Here is an 18,268-nt window from a genome sequence, read left to right as displayed (position 1 = left end):
AGCAACAAGACAGTATGTTTCCCAATTTCTTGCTTAAATTTAAGGCATCAGAATATTTCTGAATCATAATGCAGCTGCCTCGGGGCTGCAGCCCATGTTTTTGGCTGGGCCAGGTGAATGCACATAGCCTCAGTCCAGCTCTCTTACATCTGAGTAATTAAATTTTTCTCACCCTTTCATCTTGTAATAAAGTACATCATCCTTGCTGTCTTTCCTTGAATTTCTATTACTGGGACTTTCCTTAGTTTCTTATCTAGATTAACTTGCTAGTTGATAATAATTGTCATTCTGTTGATAGTCAAGTAATTTTTTTATATTTGAGATGTGCATATACTTTGTTGCTCACTGATGGCCAAGAGCATGAATGTCTCTCATACACAGTCAACTAGGGGAAAAGAAATCTTTCTTTGTCCCTATTAGGAAATCTCTTCTTTTATCTCTCCTCCTCACCCTCCAGAAAGGCTTCAATTACCAAGTGATGCATGTGACATGCATTCAGAAGTAGTATTGTGGAAAATACTCAATAAGTCAATGCATAAAATTTCATGCAACTAGATCATTGAAAATGCTACTCATTCTGTTTTAATTTCATTACAAATGCCTTTCTATTTAAGAAAATAAAAAGGCTATATTGAAAAAGCTGTAAAAATCAGCTGCAGAAGAAAACAGCTGTATGAAAAAACAGGATTTGCAGTGGAAGATGTAGCTGTGGATTTCTTTGTCATTTCAACACACAGTGTGTGTTGTCATTTTTTTATTCCTGATTCCTTTTCACTGTAATGATTTTGGAATTATTATTAAATTAGTCTGCTGTGAAACACTTGTAAAATCTGGATTCTTTTTCTGTATCCCTCAAAACCCTTCTTCATCTAAAAGGTCAAGTTCTCACTGGAAAAAAAGAAAATAAATACCTTTTAAAATACCTTTTTTTCCTCTTGTTTTATATGTAACCTGGATTAATAGCAACATAGAGTACGTTGTTTTTGCTGTTGTTTAGGTTTCTCAAGATTTTGTAAGACGGCCTGCAAAATTTTATTTGTCTTTTGCACTGTTGTAGTACTTCAAAGATTCTGTGTAACAAACTTACTGAATGATCTGATTTATTTATGTTTAAACATGGATAGGTTAAAATCTGCTCGAGACGTTGTATCAAGAACAGGCCATTCCTTGGCTCTGGGTTGTCTCCATCGGTATGTTGGTGGAATAGGTTCTGGACAGCATTTGAAAACTAGTGTCAGTATTCTCTTGGCTTTGGCACAAGATGGAACCTCTCCTGAAGTCCAGGTAAAAAAAGCAATCACCAGAAAATAACTTAGAATGTTCAAAATGAAGATTAAAAATTAAACTACTTGTTCAGATATTCTTTAGTAGACGTTGTCACATGTAAGACGTAGCATGTGCCAGGGAGCATGAAGAAAGTGAATATTTTCTTATAAACTCCCAGAGTATAGAATCCCAAACAGGTAGTGTAATGAAAATGTATTTTCATAGCTATTTAGAGAGGCAGCTGGAAGTGGTCAAGCTAATTCAGAAGGACATGTGTCTGCTTGTCAGCTGTGCCAGAGTGATGCACTGTGGGCATATTCCAAACTGCCTTTAAAGCAGCATATGTTAGATATTGCCTTAGCTGCCTAAGAGGAAGCTTTTAATAACTGGCTGCTGACTGACATGTAATCACTCACTGGGGTCTCAGGTAATGAGCAGTAGTTTTCTTTGTCAAATAATTCCTGTGTATGTGGTACATATACAGGACATCATCTTTGCAGGGTTATGTTATGAGCACAGAAATCTGTTGCAGGCTGAATTGCAGTTAGGGGACAGAAGTGGGGAATCAGAAGGAGCCAAGTCTAAGATAGGGAGGGATTTCTGTCTGCTGTGGACTATAGATATGTGAAGTGTCACAAGAGGATGACTTGACTGCTAAAAGTTGCTGGTGTAGTAGAAAGGGGACTAAACGTGCTGTTGAAAGAGTAATGGAGCTGCTGAATGTGAATAGACATTGTGCAGTTCAGAACACTTCTTAAGTTGAAAATACTGGAAAATTGGAAGAAAATGTCTTTATTCTCTCAAAGCAAAGTATGAGGGGTCAGTGTCCTGGTCTATCTTTATTTTCCTTTACACCTCTGTTTGTGTCTGTTGTAAAACAAAGAGGGCTAGATGGGCCAGTACATGTGTCTGTACTGTAGGAAGTTGAATGTTAGAGGAAAAAGTGCTGATTTTTTTTTCCTTCAGCAACGAAATGTATCAAAGCACTAAAATAATTGCTTGAGAAGGAAAAAAAAGAAACTTGAAACTTTTTTGAGTAAAAGCAAGTATCCCATCTAAAACTCTTGTTCTTTAAAGATTGTGAAGTAACTGCATAATATAACAGATAACTTCTTGTCATCCTTTTCATAAATTACTGCAAGGAAATGAGTGTCTGGAATGGTGACTATTGTGCTTTAGTAGCAGGAAATTGGGTGCCACCCATGAGTAGGGGCACTTTATACTCACAGCCTGAGAAGTTGAAGCCCCCATGAAGAATCATACTTACAGCTTGGTTAACTTGATAGAACATGTGCTTGAATATCTTTTTATTTCTTTTCCTCAGAGCAATGAAAAAAAAATCAAACAAGGCTTATCACTTGGGAAAACAAGCCTAGGTTTTTTTTGAGATAATGTTAAAAAAATCTATCAATATAATTTTAAGTCTCTTTTCAATTTTTTTAGTTTGGAAAGACAAAGTGCAATTTGCATACATAACCAACAAGTATGAGTGGGTAACTTGAGGCATATAATCGTGCACCAGTAATTTTAAAAAGAAATAATGTTTTATGAGAAAAAAAGGTGGGACTTGCATATCTACCTGACTTTTCGTTAAGAATACAGCACCCAGCCACTGTGAAAAGCTAAACTTTTAAACTTCATCCCTCACTGGATCAGTTTCTGGTTACACAGAAACTGTATGAAAGTATGAATAATGGAAGTTTACAGGAATGAAAGGATAAGCTGTAATGTGCTACCACAGGATTGGGACTGTAGTGTTAGATGATTGCTAGTGCTAATGGTTTTCAGGTTGCATCAGAGAGGATTAAAAAGTAAGAGTTTTAAAGGCAAGTTTTCCTGCTTATTCCTCAGAGTCTAGCTTTGTAATAGTAATACTCTTTTATCTTAGTCATGTATTTAATGTGAGAAAATTCTGAAATAAAACCGTTTTGTAGGATGTTATGGAGAGATAGCTAATGCTTTCAGGTTTGTCATTGGAATTTATTTCCAATGAAATATCAGTATCTAAAAGGACCATTCTCTTGCCTGCTCCTTGCTTTGACAATTACAATAGAATACTTTGCTCTTTTGTTGTTTACTAACCTTCAACTGAAATGGGTCTATCTTTCACTATTTTTTCTCATGCTGTAGTACACTGACTGAACAGCACTGCTTTTTTTTCTTGTACCTGCTAAAAAGAAAGTTAGAAAAATGCATGTGAACCTTTCAGCCTGTAATGAAAATCAGTTCCTACTGGAATATAAAAGACCATCTCTGCTAAGGGCTTTGTAAGCTGCCATTTCAGACTCTGCCTCGAGTTTTATAGTGGAATGATTCTTTCTCCTGTCTCAAGTCAGTTTTCTTTTTTCCTTTTTTTTTAAAGTAGATGTGTTGTTTGTGCTTCTTTGTATTTTATTCTGTTTTATTTTTTCTTCTTTGAAGTGCTTAAGCATATTTTTTCCTCTAATTCTTTGTCACCTTATTTCCATTATCCCCGAAACTGCTGATGACCAAAGAATAAGTTAGATATATTTAAAACTCTCAGATGATTGCTTGAGGTCCTGGAAATTTGGAAACACTTCTGGAGTCAGAGTAGTGAATTAGACGTGCTTAAGAACAGAAGTACAGAGCTAGGCTCCAACTGCATGAAAAACTGTAATTTCCTGAATGCATTACTGAAAAACATTCCTTTGTGTTTTTGGTAGACCTGGTCTCTCCATTCACTTGCCTTGATAGTGGATTCTAGTGGACCAATGTACCGTGGGTACGTGGAGCCAACGCTCTCCCTCGTTCTCACCCTGCTCTTAACTGTCCCACCATCACACACAGAAGTACATCAGTGCTTGGGCAGGTGCCTTGGAGCTATAATAACTACTGTTGGGCCTGAGCTGCAAGGTTAGTGGGAATTTGAAGAGAAGGAAAAAATTTACCTTGTCTAAAGATGATATTGTAACCTTAAAGGGAAGAATATAAACTTCTGTTAGTTGCTGGTGGGGGAGGCGATGTTGACTGTTTTGGTTACAGTCCTGCAAACAAACTCACTTTGATCCTCCTTATGACTGCTTGGGGCTTTTTTGACTGCAGTTTGAGATTTGTATAAAGAAGTTGCAGGGATGTGTGGTCTTTTGGCTAATGGTAAATTTGCATGGTAGGTAAGCCATGAAACCCTTGCTGCATATTTGCTGTGTGTATTTTTGTGGGGCATGAGACAAGGTTTTTCTTCCATTTTCTTAACACGTGTTTAACTTTGACACTTAAGTTGATGATACTGTGAACTATAACTCATTTCCGTTCATTCTTGATATCCTTAGATCTCTGTACCTTATTGTAGAGACTTAAAATCTTGTCATGCCAAACATTGTGAAATTCTGTGCCTTAGATGTTAAAACAATGGATTTGTAACTTCGTCTAACTGGGATTTTTAGGAATATTTATGGGATGGTCTTTGATGAAATGCCAGAGAACCACTAGTGGAATTTTAACTCTAAATAGCTAGACTTAAGGTTTTAGTTATGATATAGTTCTAGATGTTTAATTGAACTTCTGTATCTGTGTGTTAACCTTTTGACCTGGAATATGATTAACTTTTAAAATAATAACCTAAGTAGAATATCTTTGCTGGTTATATTTCTGTAATTCAAAGTATTTTATAAACCTGATGTGGATTATTTCTTAAAATACAGAATAGGATTGTTCTTCAAATTAAATACTGTTCTTTTAAAATGCTTGTTGTAGTAGAGCAGTACGACTCATCTATTGGAGCTAATTAGCATTGCCTGCATACATAGATATGAGCTTAAGAGTTACCTGATATTTTAGGAAGTGGCTCAGTGCGTGAAATATTGCTTATACGTATATAAAATGGAAGAGGCTTTTAAAATCTGACTTCAGATAATTAACTGGTTTCATGACCTGGGAAGATAGTCTCACAATATTTCTGACTGGAGATCGTTGATCCAGAATTTCATTTGGACAGGACGTTGTTTAATTGAACTGAAAAAGAGATACTGAAACAGTATCTGTATGAAAAGAGATGCTGATACTGAAACTCTGGTGTTTCTACTTTACATGGCAAATCAGAAAAATTGCATGTTAATCTGATAACTCTTTTTTGAGATGTTGAAGCTTTAATAATTCTTCCTTTTCAAAGGTTTTAAGTCTGCAGTTACGGTAGAAAAGTTTTGCTGTGTTAAGGATATCCTCTTACATCATTAGGTAATGGAGCTACGATTTCAACAATCCGTTCTTCCTGTTTGGTGGGATGTGCAATCACACAAGACCATTCAGATTCACTTGTTCAGGCAGCTGCTATATCCTGCCTTCAGCAGCTTCATATGTTTGCACCACGGCATGTCAACCTGTCCAGTCTGGTTCCCAGTCTTTGTGTGAGTATCAAATGCATCCCTTCTGGTCCTCAAAGTTTTATACATATGCTTAGCAGAGGACAGGGGAAATATTTAGCAAGATGTCAAGGGCAGCCATATGTAATAAGCAAGTTATATTTGCAGAAACACTGGAGTCCCCAAGCTGTTCTGCATATTTTCAGAATGCTGCCCAAACTGAAGTCATAGGGGCTGATTCTCTTTCACCCTCGATAGTGTAAGATAGCAAGCTTTTATTAATAATAGAGCTGAGTAAAAAAGATGCTGAAATGCTCTGTTTGGTCCAACAAGTTGCATACAAAGAGGGAAGTGAGCGAGGGTAGCAGGTTTTGGATTTATGTTACCACTGTAAGCATATTAGGAGCAGACATGCAAATTCTTGTGCTGATGCTGTTAATGTTGCCTTCTTCTTTCATGAGTGCTCTGTCAGCAAGTCTTGGCTTAAGCCTGGAAGTAAGGCAAAGGCTTGAACCCAAAACATGCCAAATAGGAATATAAGAGGAAAGGTCGTGTGGGTGTGGTTTTGGTGTAGGTAGGTGGGGGATTTTTTAATAATTACTATTGTAAAAGTTATTTTTAGAGGGTTCAGTAGTCTAACACTGAGAAATTTGAAAAGCTTCTACCTAATGTCTGTTAGGTGTTTTGTAAAGTTGTTTATGCCATTCTTTGTGGTGCTGATGACTCAGTGTTACCTGAAGGAATGCAATCCTGCTTTTGCCATCACTGGACCTTCTTCATAGTCTGCCATCCAGATTTTCCCTAGGGCATCCTCTCATGATTAGGTGCTTCTCCTCAGCCCTGTGCACGCCCAAGCCCCACCCTACCCCGAGCACGTCTGGGAGTGCACTGTGTTTACAGAATCTGTCACTTGTCCCTTCACAAATTTTTGCATGAAAGGGGTACAACACACCCTGAAGTAGGTAAGCTCTTTAGTATGAATACATGTACAATATGACGGAAAATCCCTACAGCCATTTACTCTGTAAATACTAGTGGGTGATGTTACAGACAACGAAGTTCATACATGAATGACTAGTGCTGTTTTGGAACCTTTTCCCATGGTTTTCTACTGTTTCTCTCCTGTTAGTTTATGGTCTTCTGCTAAATGAAAACTATTTTTGTTTTCCTTTCTCATATTCCTTACTTTCAAGTTACACTTAGTTTGTTAGGATTTCCTCTGAGTTGTCTTGGGCATTTCTTCATAATGTAGATGCATAGTTATGTAGGCAAGGTCTGCCTTACCTGCACCATTAGGCAGCTCTTGAAATGGAATTAATGCCAGGTATCAAAATTAAACCATGCAGTTCCATACTCTTGTTTTAATTCCTTCTTCTGCATTGGCTTCATAACTTGTAGTTATTTGGTTTGTAACTTGAAACAGGGAATACCCTTTGCATTAATAAATCTCCCAAATATTCTGTGTTTTAGGTCATTAAAACAACCTCAGTGTGATGTTTAGAAGTTCTTTAAAGACTGCCTGTTTTTTTAGGACTAAATTCTTGTATATTCATATGTGGAATAAAGATGTACTGTTAAAATGCTTTATGAACTGTAGAACCCTTTCATTTAGGGAAGCATTTTCCATCCCCATAATAACCTAATACCAAGAAAATAAATGGCTGTTTGGTTTATTGGAACCAAATTACCCTGGAGTAAATAAAGAATTAGAGTTTCTTAAAGGGCAGTCTTCATCTCTTCCACTGTGGAAAAACGTTCACTTTTCTGTGCAGCTACTTCCTTTCAGAAAAATAGACACCATACACAATTCATCTGTAAGAAAAATATTTGCTTGTGCTTTAGGTGATTCAAAGGAATTAGAAGCCAGTGTTGGTTAGCAAAAAAATCTGATGCTGTCTTATTGAGAGTAATTTTTAAGGATTTAATGCTATAGATTCTGTTACTAATGTGAAACACAAGTTTTATGATAGCTGTCATGTGTGGTGCACCTGATAATGGCTTTTTGTTTAAAAGAATGTGATTTACAGCTATAGCAGAATATGAGGCAGAGTAGTACTGGAGTGTAACAAATGGGAAACTGTAATTAATCTAAATCACACTGACATAGTAGTTCCAATATTTAAGCTGTTATCTCTTTAACCAGGTGACAGCTGTCAGCTCTGTGTATGTCAGCTTTATTTTCATATTTGTATATTATGAAAAGTGCTTACTTCTGAACTTTCAGAACTTGATTCCCAGCAGCTCACACATGACTTATAACTGAAAAGTAGAATGCTTTTAGTCCTTAGCAGCATTGATTTATTGATACTGGGGTGCAGCAGTTCACTCACCTGTAATGGTTTTGACTTTCAGGTTCATTTGTGCAGCTCTCACTTGCTGCTGCGCCGGGCTGCAGTTGCATGTTTACGACAGCTTGCTCAGAGGGAGGCATCAGAAGTGTGTGAATATGCCATGAGCTTAGCAAAGAATGCTGGAGACAAAGAGAGCAGTGCCATCAGTACGTATTTCTGTCATGTGGCCTTTTTGTAACAGTTGAATGCACGTGTGCATATGTGTGCTTTGCCTTCAGAAAGAAGGGAAAAAGCCCAAAAGTCCCTTGTACCCTTAGTGAAAAAAACCCTCGACTGTCCTTTCTGACTTCAGTGACTTCTGGCCACATCCCTGCTTATCTCTGGAATTTTGTTTATGATTTAACTATTTATGAAATTTAGACTTAAACCTCTCTCTCTTATTACGACTGGCCATCACATAGGGAACACAGTGTATGTACAGTGGAAGCATTTTACAGTTCTTCTGGTGTTGCAGCTCTTGTTATTTTGAAAATTGACTTACTGATGTGCTGTTTGATTGAGATGCCTGGTTGTGTTATATTCTGTTAGCGTCACATCTGCAATGCCTGTGGACTTTGCTGGCTGGTCTAATTCTTACATATATCATTTTATTTTGAAAATAGGAGGCTGAGCACTGTTCATCTGCACAATTTTCATACAAATGAAGAATTGTGAACTTACTCAAATGATACCATTTAAGTCTGTCTCTGGGAAGAGTCTGTAGAGTCCAGTACTATTAGGTTTTTTACAAATTTATGGGCTATGTGCCTTTGAAGAGAGGGGGTCTTTTTTAACTTTTTAACTTTTTAAACTAAACTTGGAGGTGTTATTTGCCTTGCAGATGAAATTAATTGCTGTATTAGAATCTTTCTAACACTGATTCAAAAAAAAGTATCAATAGCATGTTTGATTGAACTATACACACAGGTACACAATGTCCAAGTCAAGTCTATTGCTCCAAATTTTAAAACTGAATTCCTGATTTTAGGGAAGCTTTCTTATTCTCATTTTGCAGACATGAATCCTTTTGCGCCAGGAGCTGGCTCTCGGCGAGATGCTCATTCCCGGCATCAGGGGGTCAATATAACAGAGACAGGCCTGGAGGGCGTCCTGTTTGGAATGTTGGATCGGGAGACTGATCGGAAATTGTGCTCAGATATCCACGATACTCTGGGACACATGCTCTCATCTCTGGCAGTGGAAAACCTTTCTCACTGGCTCATGCTTTGTAAGGATGTCCTTGCAGCTTCCAGTGGTAAGTGTTCTGTCGAAGCGTTCACATAAATGACAATATGTCCTTAGCATTAGCATGTTCTGACAATATTGGTTTGGAGCTTGTCTTTTATCCTGGTTAAGATGTAGGTTATATTGTATACAGAACTTTGATTGTAGTACAATTAAACTGCCACAGAAAGAAGGAATTACCGATGTTAGGTTCCAGACTATTGCTCATAAAAGTAAAAAACGAGCTGCTTGAACTAGGATTTCCAATGGAGAATGGTGTGTTTGTAAGTCTGACATTTCAGTATCTTAGTGAAAGCAGACATCCTTCTTAGCTCGTGTACATCAGGTTTGTACAGAGGGAAAACTCCGGTACACAGCCTGAGCTCTCTTCTGTGAGGTTTTGTGAATTACTGATGTGATGATGGGTTACCATGGTGATGAAATTTTTGTTTGTTGTTCAGCTTTGCTGATTTGTTTGCACAGATTTTGTCCTCTGAGACCTTATTCCAGTTTTTCAGCTTGTAGGATGGTTATGACGCAGAATCTGCTCATTTCCCTTGCATTTATACTTGTTTATTGGCATGTGTGAGTTCATCCTGAAGCTCTATCTAAATGCTGCCAGCTTTACATTTAGTGATGAGTAATGCTACCAATAATTTCTTTATGCAATGTAGTTACCACAAATCTGCCCAGTGAGAAAGACCTCATTTCCTGAGTTTTAAATTGGCATGTCCTTTTGTTATTTCATGTAGGATGGGTCTTAAAGTTTTTAACATGGTTGTCCAGTTTCTTATTTATTTATTAGTAGGTGACATGTCTCAGAGAAAACCATATTTAACTAAATTTCTTTCAGGTGTACTGTAAGCCAGCGACTTTACTTTGAACTCCTTTGATCCAACTAACTGGCATATGACCAAAATGTGATTTGCTTTTAAGCAGAGATTTACAAATCAGCAACATGAGGTCCTGGATGCCTTCTCAAAACGCCTTTGTTATGAGCTGGCATCATCCATGTTTGATTTGCCATAGCCTTTTTCTATATTGAATCTCTTGGCTCTTCAGTTGCTTAAATTTAGGCTTTCTAAGAAGCATGCCTTAGTTTCTAAGAAGCATGCATTGCAATAATTTCCTTTAATTCTCCTCTAATTATTGCTGGAGTAATTTTTGTCAGTATTTTAGCATTTTGCTAATTTTGTCATTGAGGATTTACGTTTTATTTTCTTAATAGCAATAGTTAGTATATGTGCATGTTTGATGAGGGTTTTTTGGTCAATGTTTGGCTTTTGGTTTTTTATGTGATTTCTGAAATAACTTTTGTTTTCTGAAATGAAATCTCAAACCTACACCTAGAGAAAAGAATTTTTTTCGATGTTAATCACATTTTTTGGTGCTATCAGTGGCTTGCTTGGCTGCATAGCTGTCCCATGACATGGAGCTTTGTAATTTTGTTTCAGCTTAACTTGCTTTTTGTCTTCCACTTGAAATGGGAGCTGAATAATTCAAAGCTAAGCTGATTCTTTTATTCTGAGCCTGATAATTCTTTTACTTCTGAGCCTTATCTTGTATTGGCAATTTAATGGGTTAATTTACAAAGCTGGGCAGTTTAGATACGGGATTCATCTATGGTTGGTAACTGTAGAGAATTAATGTTATAGGAATTTATCTCATATCATGTAAGACAAATAAAGGGTAATTTAACCCAGAACAGAGGTGAAAACCATTTATTTTAATGATATGCTCTTGCTTTTGGACATTTGTTAAATGTTTCTACGGAAGAATTAGTCTGTTCTGAATCTCAGTATAAGGAAAGACTTGAACTCATGTCCTTACCTGCCTTCTGTGGATTTTAACAGTGGCATGTTTTTCTTCCTTTTAATTGTTCCCTGTCAGACATGAGCACTGCAGCTCCCTTGGGAGGAGGGAAGGATGAGGAGTTGGAGAAGAAGGATGAGATGGATGATGACACAATGTTTACCACCTTGGGTGAAGAGGACAAGTCCAAGCCTTCTGTAGCACCTCGCTGGGCCACTCGAGTGTTTGCAGCAGACTGTCTGTGCCGAGTTATCATGCTGTGTGAGAATGCCAACAAAGCACACTTTGACCTGGCACTGGCTCGTTCAGCCAGGCTTAAAAATCCAAAAAGTAATTGTGTGCTTTGATTTCGTTCTTAATTTTTTTTTTTTTAATTTTGACACTTCTTTACAGCTTAAGATTACACAACCAAGAAAAAAAAATAAGCACTTACTCTTTCATTCAAATTATTAAAATCGAAGGAAATGCCTAGCAAAAGTCAATAAAACCGTGTCTTTATAACCACTATAGTTACAGTACCATGAGCACAAAGAATGAGGTTTTCTGGAATGTACCAGTTCTGAAAGACTGGTCTGCTTAGGGAAAAAAAAAACCTTAGAGATGCAAAGCTTTTCTCAATTCTGAAACAGAGGCAATAAACTTTTAGCTAAGGGCAAGCTGAGAGTGTTTTCAGAGTTTAATGTAATGACAGCAAGGAATTAAACTTGAGATTATTTTAGTATCTCCAATCTGAAGAGATGCTAGAAGAGGAAAAAAAGAAGGGATCAAGCTAGGTAATTGTTGCTATGGCATTGGTTGCAGAGAGAGGGGGATGTGGGAGGGAGTTACAAAGAGACATGGACTTTTTAAAGTTTGTTCTTTTGGTATCCATGAGAGTGGTAAGTCTTCGTTTTCAAGCTCATTTTCCAAAGGTAGTTTAATTAGTTAGAGGATCAAAATCGAGAGGTCCTGGATGACACAGTAGTTTTCAGAAGAAATGTTTTTCAGATAGTGTGAGGTGTTTGTCCTTGAGTTGTCCATGTTTGTGGTTGTTTGGGCTCACCTGCGTAGTGCTCATGAGGACTTTGTGTATGTAGGATGAATATTCTGAGCATCCTAGAATGTGTGACATTAATGGATTTTGGTGTCTGTGTTGTTCAGGGTGTTATGATGCAGGTCTTTGCCTGTGTTGCTTTAGTGCACCTTGGTTCCAGCACTGTGCATTGCTTTTGTGAGAATCTGGTTTTTTTATTTGATTTGAGGCCAAGGCCTCGAAGAGTAGGAAGGAACAATTTCAGGGTAGTTTATTTTGTCATGGCATTGTATTACAAAGAAAATAATGAAATAACTGCTGCTTATAAGGTCCTGCAGAGAATTGCATATCAATCTGGAGAATTTTATCTATTTATTTAAAGTGAACTGTGATGTGTTTGGTATCATTGTAAAAAGGAAAACTCAGCAGACTTCTGCCACTCCTAAATGCAGCTTCTGAAATACTCGAATTTTACTATTGTCTCTGATGGTCTGAAAAAGTAAGTGCAGACTATCACTGTAGTTTGTAAGTGATTTTCAGTCTTCCTTTACTAATATGCCTCTGAAAAGTTTCAGCCACAAACATGTTTTCCTTTTTTGCTTTGAGACTTGAAAGTAGCTTAGGCAATTTGTGGTTTTCATTAGTCACAGCGGATGTTGTTAAATAATTTATTTTCGTATTAGTTGTAAAACACCTGGTAATTTCAAATAGAGAGTAAGAAAAGAAATAAAATTAATACATAGAGAAGAATAATCCTTTCAGAAATGTTACTGAGCTATGTATTTTTCTCATCTGCATGCTTACAGCCTCAGATGTGTTTTTTGGGAGCAGAACTAGGGGCATACTCAGTTATAGGTGTTTAAGCTTGACATCAGCAGGGGTCACTGTAAGCATAGGACTCGAGCAGGAATTGCCTTGAAAGATTTTCTGTATGTTTGGGGGATTATTCAAATTAGCTTTACTAAATGTTTTAATATATTCTAAGCTACTTAGTCGCATTTACATACTTCATTCTGCACAATTTCTGATCAATTTTTAAGGTTGTCTTAGGAATAAAAGTCATAGAAACACTTTGGAGGGAGGCGGGGAAGTGGAAAACAAGAAAGCAAGCTATGTTACATTCTTTGCTGCTTCTTCCATGCATTAAATTTGGACCTTTGAAAACAAATTCACGTGTGTCAGTAGGGAAAATGTTGCAAGTATTCATCATGTTAGCTACCTTTTAAGTTACTAAATAATTCTTTCTGTTTTGTTCTAAGATGACTTCTTAGTGCTCCATCTGTCTGACCTTATCCGAATGGCATTCATGGCTGCCACTGACCACAGCAACCAGCTGCGGATGGCGGGGCTGCAAGCTCTCGAGGACATTATCAAGAAATTTGCATCCGTTCCCGAGCCAGAGTTTCCAGGCCATGTGATACTGGAGCAGTATCAGGCGAATGTGAGACCTCCTTCATAAGTTCAGGAAATTGTGTGTTTATGCCAGTATTGGCTTTGAGAACATTTTGTAATTTCAAAAAAGCTGTGAGGAGATATTTTTGTGTGTGAAAATGTGCTATAGAGACTCTTACCTCTTCAATTTTTCTTTTTGTATCTCGTTCTATTTATTGTAGTTTAGTAACTGATAAAATACAGTAGCTTGAAACCAAATACTATAAGTTACATTTAATTTTTGTCAAAAGAGATTTTTAGTTTGTAGAACTAAGAACTGGAAAATATTGTTCACTCAGTTCTAGATTTAGTCTAATGAATCTTTTCTTGGGAATTAGTGAATATACTTCTGTTTAAATGAAAACTACAAAGGTATATCACTGGGAAGTGGGAAATTAAAGATTTATTTGGGGATATTATTATGCTTTTTTAGTTGCATAGCTTAACTCTTTCACCCCTTTTGTATTCACTCTGTCTTCAGGAACTTTCCAAATACTTTTTAAAGGCAGGCTTTCATCCTTTTCACTTCTTGCCTTTTTCTTCTTCCTTCTGTAGTGCTGTAATCGTTGCTTCTTTCTCTTGGACTTGGTTCTTTTTATTTCAGAAAAATATTGCCATACACCAACTGCCTAAAAGGCATTTTTCAGTCAGTATTTGTCAATTTGTGGACTTGATACAAATCCAGCCATAAACATTTAATTTCACATTGCTGTTCCTTTGACATCAAATTGTCATTGGCTTATTGATCCTTAGCAGAAGTTGCACCTGTAATACTGTAACGATTAAAAGGATACTCATGAATAGAGGGAAGATAATACCACCTATTTCACAAAGGTAGTTGAGGCTTAAAAAGGCAATGGGCAAACAGAAAAAAATGTAGTTTAAGACTTTGTTGTTGTTGTTTAAAGAGTGCTATTGTAAGTGTTTGCTAGACAGCAAGGATAATTTTGGGTTGTAACTACAATGCCAAATTTGGCAATCTTGTCTTGCTTGTTCTATGCTTGCCCTTGAGCCTTAAACAAGGTGAGATAAGCAACACTGTGTCCCTGTTATTGTAGTGGGATTTTTAACTTTTTTTCCTATCAACAGGTTGGAGCTGCTCTGAGGCCAGCTTTTTCCCAAGATACACCATCCGATATAACTGCAAAGGCCTGTCAGGTACAGTGGAAAATGTTCACATACTATAAGCAAAACTAATCTTCCTTCTCTTTGAAAGGAGGATGCAAAAGAGAAGTAGCATCAAATACCTAGAAGATGTTGTAAACTTAAGCTGTGATGTTTTTGCAACATTTTTTGAGTTTCCTAGTAATATATTTTGTTCCTCAGATGTGAAGTCCTTTTAGGGAGCTACATCAAAAAATGTATCTGGAAATATGTCTTCATGTCAATCTTGCAAGAAAAAAGAAGAAAAACAAAGGGGAAAAAAAACCCTTTGCTTAGTGAGACCAGTAGAAGTTCTTTATTGTCCTTCAGTCTGACCTAATATTTGTATTACTGATAATTTACCTTTAAACACTAAAATTCCATTCAGTTTAATGCTCTGTTTTAGAATTTAGAAGATCTGAGCATTCTCATTATAGTCATACTAACAACTTGTCATTGAAAGTTTGCTAAAAGATTTTTTTTTTGCATGTATGTGGGATTGTTTTCTTGTATGTGATCTTGTGTACTGCAATTTAAATCAACTATCAGCAACATAGCTGTAGTTTCACAGCTAAAGAAACTACTGTGGTTTAAAGCAGCAGTTCTGTTAGCTATGCAAACATAAGTTTTAAAACGATAACTCTGTTTCTGAGTTCTGTTTAGTAAATTTGGGTCATCAGGAGTGAGTGTGATTTTGTGTTGTTCTTTTACACTCTTAATTTTCAGCAAAACTTGCAAGGATAGATCAATTAGAGCATAACTTGGTATCTACATGTAGGAAAAAATATGTTCATCCTGATTTACAGAATATTTCTGTGCGCTTAAAACTAAATGAAGAGGCAGTTTGTGTGAAAACATTTAACATTCTTACAACTTGTCAAAATCTCTGTTCAACGAATTTCAAAGCTGTGTTCAAAGATGTGTGCACTTACAGGATCAAATGGCTGGAGATTAGATTTGCATGTTTAACTCTCTCGAGAAGTTACATGGACAGAGATGAGCTTCCCTGAAGGAGTTGGATGTTGTTACAGTTTTATGTCATTAGTGAAACAGATGTTGACTTGCTCAGCAGCTGGATTGAGGCTGGTCTTATTCCTACTGTGAATGAATAATAGTTTTATCAGAAGTTTTCAACAGCTTTGTCCTGTACCTGCTTGGGACACTTCCAGTGTTTAAGTTTTTTAAATATGTTCATCATTCCAAATCATGGGAGAATTCCTTCCCCAAAGGATTTCATGGAATTGGTTCTCTAAAAGCAAAATAAATAAATTGGAAATAGGTCAAAAATGCCTTGAAAAAAGAGTTTGTAAAACCTGAACTGCTTGAGTTCTTGCTTCTGATCCTCATCTTTGTAGAATAATCTCCAGAATAAGAGCAGGTCTTCTGAAAGAATTTGTCCCTTTTTCTCTTTGTAGAAAAGCAGCTGCACCAGAATTCTTCTGTTGCCTGCATTATGTCTGGCATGAATGTGTTTCAGAGGATGAGTGCCAATATGTAGAATTAGTCAGGAGTAGCCAATCTGTGTGATGTTTGTTATTTTAAGTATCTGTTTGGATCCATTTAATTCAAATGAAAAGTTGAGAGACACCCAACTGTCTGTCCACCATTGTGGACAGATTGTTCTAGATATAGAACTGTGGCTTCCAAATCATACCTCAATCTTTCAAATAATTTCTAGGTGTTTTCTTGACATTAATAATTCGAAAGCTTCCCAGTAGAATGGAGCCTTATATATTGATTTGAGATATGAAGGGTTTTAAAGATCGACTATTGTTGATTGCTGTCCAGTATATTCTTCATAGAGGATGCAGTGACCTGTATGATTTGACCAGACACTTGGGAACAGAATAAAAAAAAATGGTGTAACCTATTTATGGAGGATTGAAAAATTAAAAAAATATTTTCTGTGTCTCTTAAATTCCTTTTTAATATGCGTTGCACATATAGCCCTTATAACCACTCACGTGAGCAATTCTGTTTTCATGGGTGGGGAGAAAAAAAAAAGGAAAACCTGATTTATTTGTCTTAAGCAGGAAGACAGTGGCTAAGTTTTCCTGGTGGTTGTTTTAAATTTGGTTTTCTTATTAATTTATTTTTTTTTCATTTATAAGGTTGTTGGGTTTTTTTTTCTAGTTTAGAATGATTCTAAACTTTGTTGTCCAGGTATGTAGCACTTGGATAGGAAGTGGGGTTGTAAGTGACCTGAATGATCTTCGCCGAGTTCACAACCTTCTTGTCTCTTCCCTGGATAAAGTGCAAGCAGGAAAGGGATCTTCTAGCCAGCTTTACCGAGAGAGTGCCACTACTATGGAAAAACTCGCTGTGCTGAAAGCGTGGGCTGAGGTAAACAATGACCATGAAATCTGCAGAAGTTTGGAAACATTTTACAGTGTAATAGCAGCCTCACACCTCATACTGGCTGTACATGCCTTCCTCCTAACCTCTTGCAGTTCTGCTCCAGGGAGGTTTTAAACTCAGGATCTTTCTCTGCCATTCTGTTGAGCCATATTTACAGTGAGGCTTGATTGTTCTTTGTTTTGCTGCACTTTTTTGTATAAAAATACATCCTCATACCCTATCATATTTGAATTTCTTCCCATCTTACTGCTCTTAAACTTGAAAAAAACCTCCACAAATAAGAAAACAAAACACCCTAAAAATCAAACAACCTTAAAATATATTCTGGGAAAATATTGGAGTTCGTTAACTAGTTAACTAACTAGTTAGTTAACACTGCCAAATTTTTAGGAAGAAAGTGTGTGGCTAGATTGTTTCAGGAAAGTCCCATTTATGAACTTAAACATTATATATCTACCGATAGAAATAGAAGAAAGGATTTAAATAAAATGGAGTTGTATTGAGAATCTCTTTTTTTCCAGTGATTTTCTGGTGAATTTCATCTGTGGAATCTGTTACATTCACGTGGGAAAGGCTGCTGCTTTCCTTTCTTGTTAGAATCTCACAGCACATACTTTGACATGTTTTACTTCTAGGTGTATGTTGTTGCCATGAAAATTAAGAAAGAGGCAGAAACCAAACCCAAGTGTGTTTCAAAGAGCACAGAGGATGATGAGGATGACTTTGGTACTGTGGATGAGTTGCCACCAGACAGTTTGATAACACTTGTACAACCTGAACTGCCTACACTGAGCCGTCTCTGGTTGGCCGCGCTGAAAGATTACGCCCTTTTGACTTTACCAGCTGAGTTTGCTACCCAGCTTCCACCAGATGGTATGCACTGAAATTTCTTACTGTGTTCTGCAAAACAGAAAGAAAACTGTAGCTGGACATTCAGAATTATTTTATAAATTGTTTGGCATGCATGTTTTTTATGCAAGTGATAAATTCTGCCTGAGCATGTAATAACAATATTTTCTAACGTTGAATCTTTTTACCTTCAATTTGCAATGAATATACTCTTTATTCATATCAAATAAGATTATTAAAACCATGTCTTTGTAGAATTAAGAGTACTTCATCTCTAATACTTTGGTATCAAATGCAAAAAATTTTGCTTTTATGAAAAACATAGCTCCTGAGATTAGAGCAGACACTGTTTTACAGTATTTTACTGAATTAAGAGTGAATGCTCTATGTGAAAAATGCTGCAAGACCTGATAACTGTGCCTGCCTTTCTTGCTCTGTGCTTACTGCTTTATTGAGGCCAGTGCACTTTCTCATGAGAGATACTGATATTGCTACTACAGAAGGAGAATTGGAATGTACTGCCT

At 36.7% G+C, this 18,268-nt stretch overlaps 1 protein-coding gene across 1 annotated transcript in view; it reads left to right on the top strand.

Moving 5' to 3' along the window:
- The window catches only part of HEATR5B (HEAT repeat containing 5B), a 55,697-nt gene that overhangs the window by 21,197 nt on the left and 16,232 nt on the right, over positions 1–18,268 (top strand). Inside the window, exons 19-28 of the mRNA XM_014876675.2 lie at positions 1,125–1,284; positions 3,951–4,140; positions 5,461–5,630; positions 7,938–8,082; positions 8,931–9,170; positions 11,030–11,281; positions 13,223–13,404; positions 14,484–14,552; positions 16,701–16,880; positions 17,531–17,768. Coding sequence (XP_014732161.1) covers positions 1,125–1,284; positions 3,951–4,140; positions 5,461–5,630; positions 7,938–8,082; positions 8,931–9,170; positions 11,030–11,281; positions 13,223–13,404; positions 14,484–14,552; positions 16,701–16,880; positions 17,531–17,768 — 1,826 coding nt within the window. The remainder of the gene's footprint in view (positions 1–1,124; positions 1,285–3,950; positions 4,141–5,460; positions 5,631–7,937; positions 8,083–8,930; positions 9,171–11,029; positions 11,282–13,222; positions 13,405–14,483; positions 14,553–16,700; positions 16,881–17,530; positions 17,769–18,268) is intronic.

The sequence above is a fragment of the Sturnus vulgaris genome, chromosome 3 (assembly GCF_052056855.1).
Source record: "Sturnus vulgaris isolate bStuVul1 chromosome 3, bStuVul1.hap1, whole genome shotgun sequence".
Taxonomy (NCBI): domain Eukaryota; kingdom Metazoa; phylum Chordata; class Aves; order Passeriformes; family Sturnidae; genus Sturnus; species Sturnus vulgaris.
This window is presented reverse-complemented; position numbering and strand designations above follow the sequence as displayed.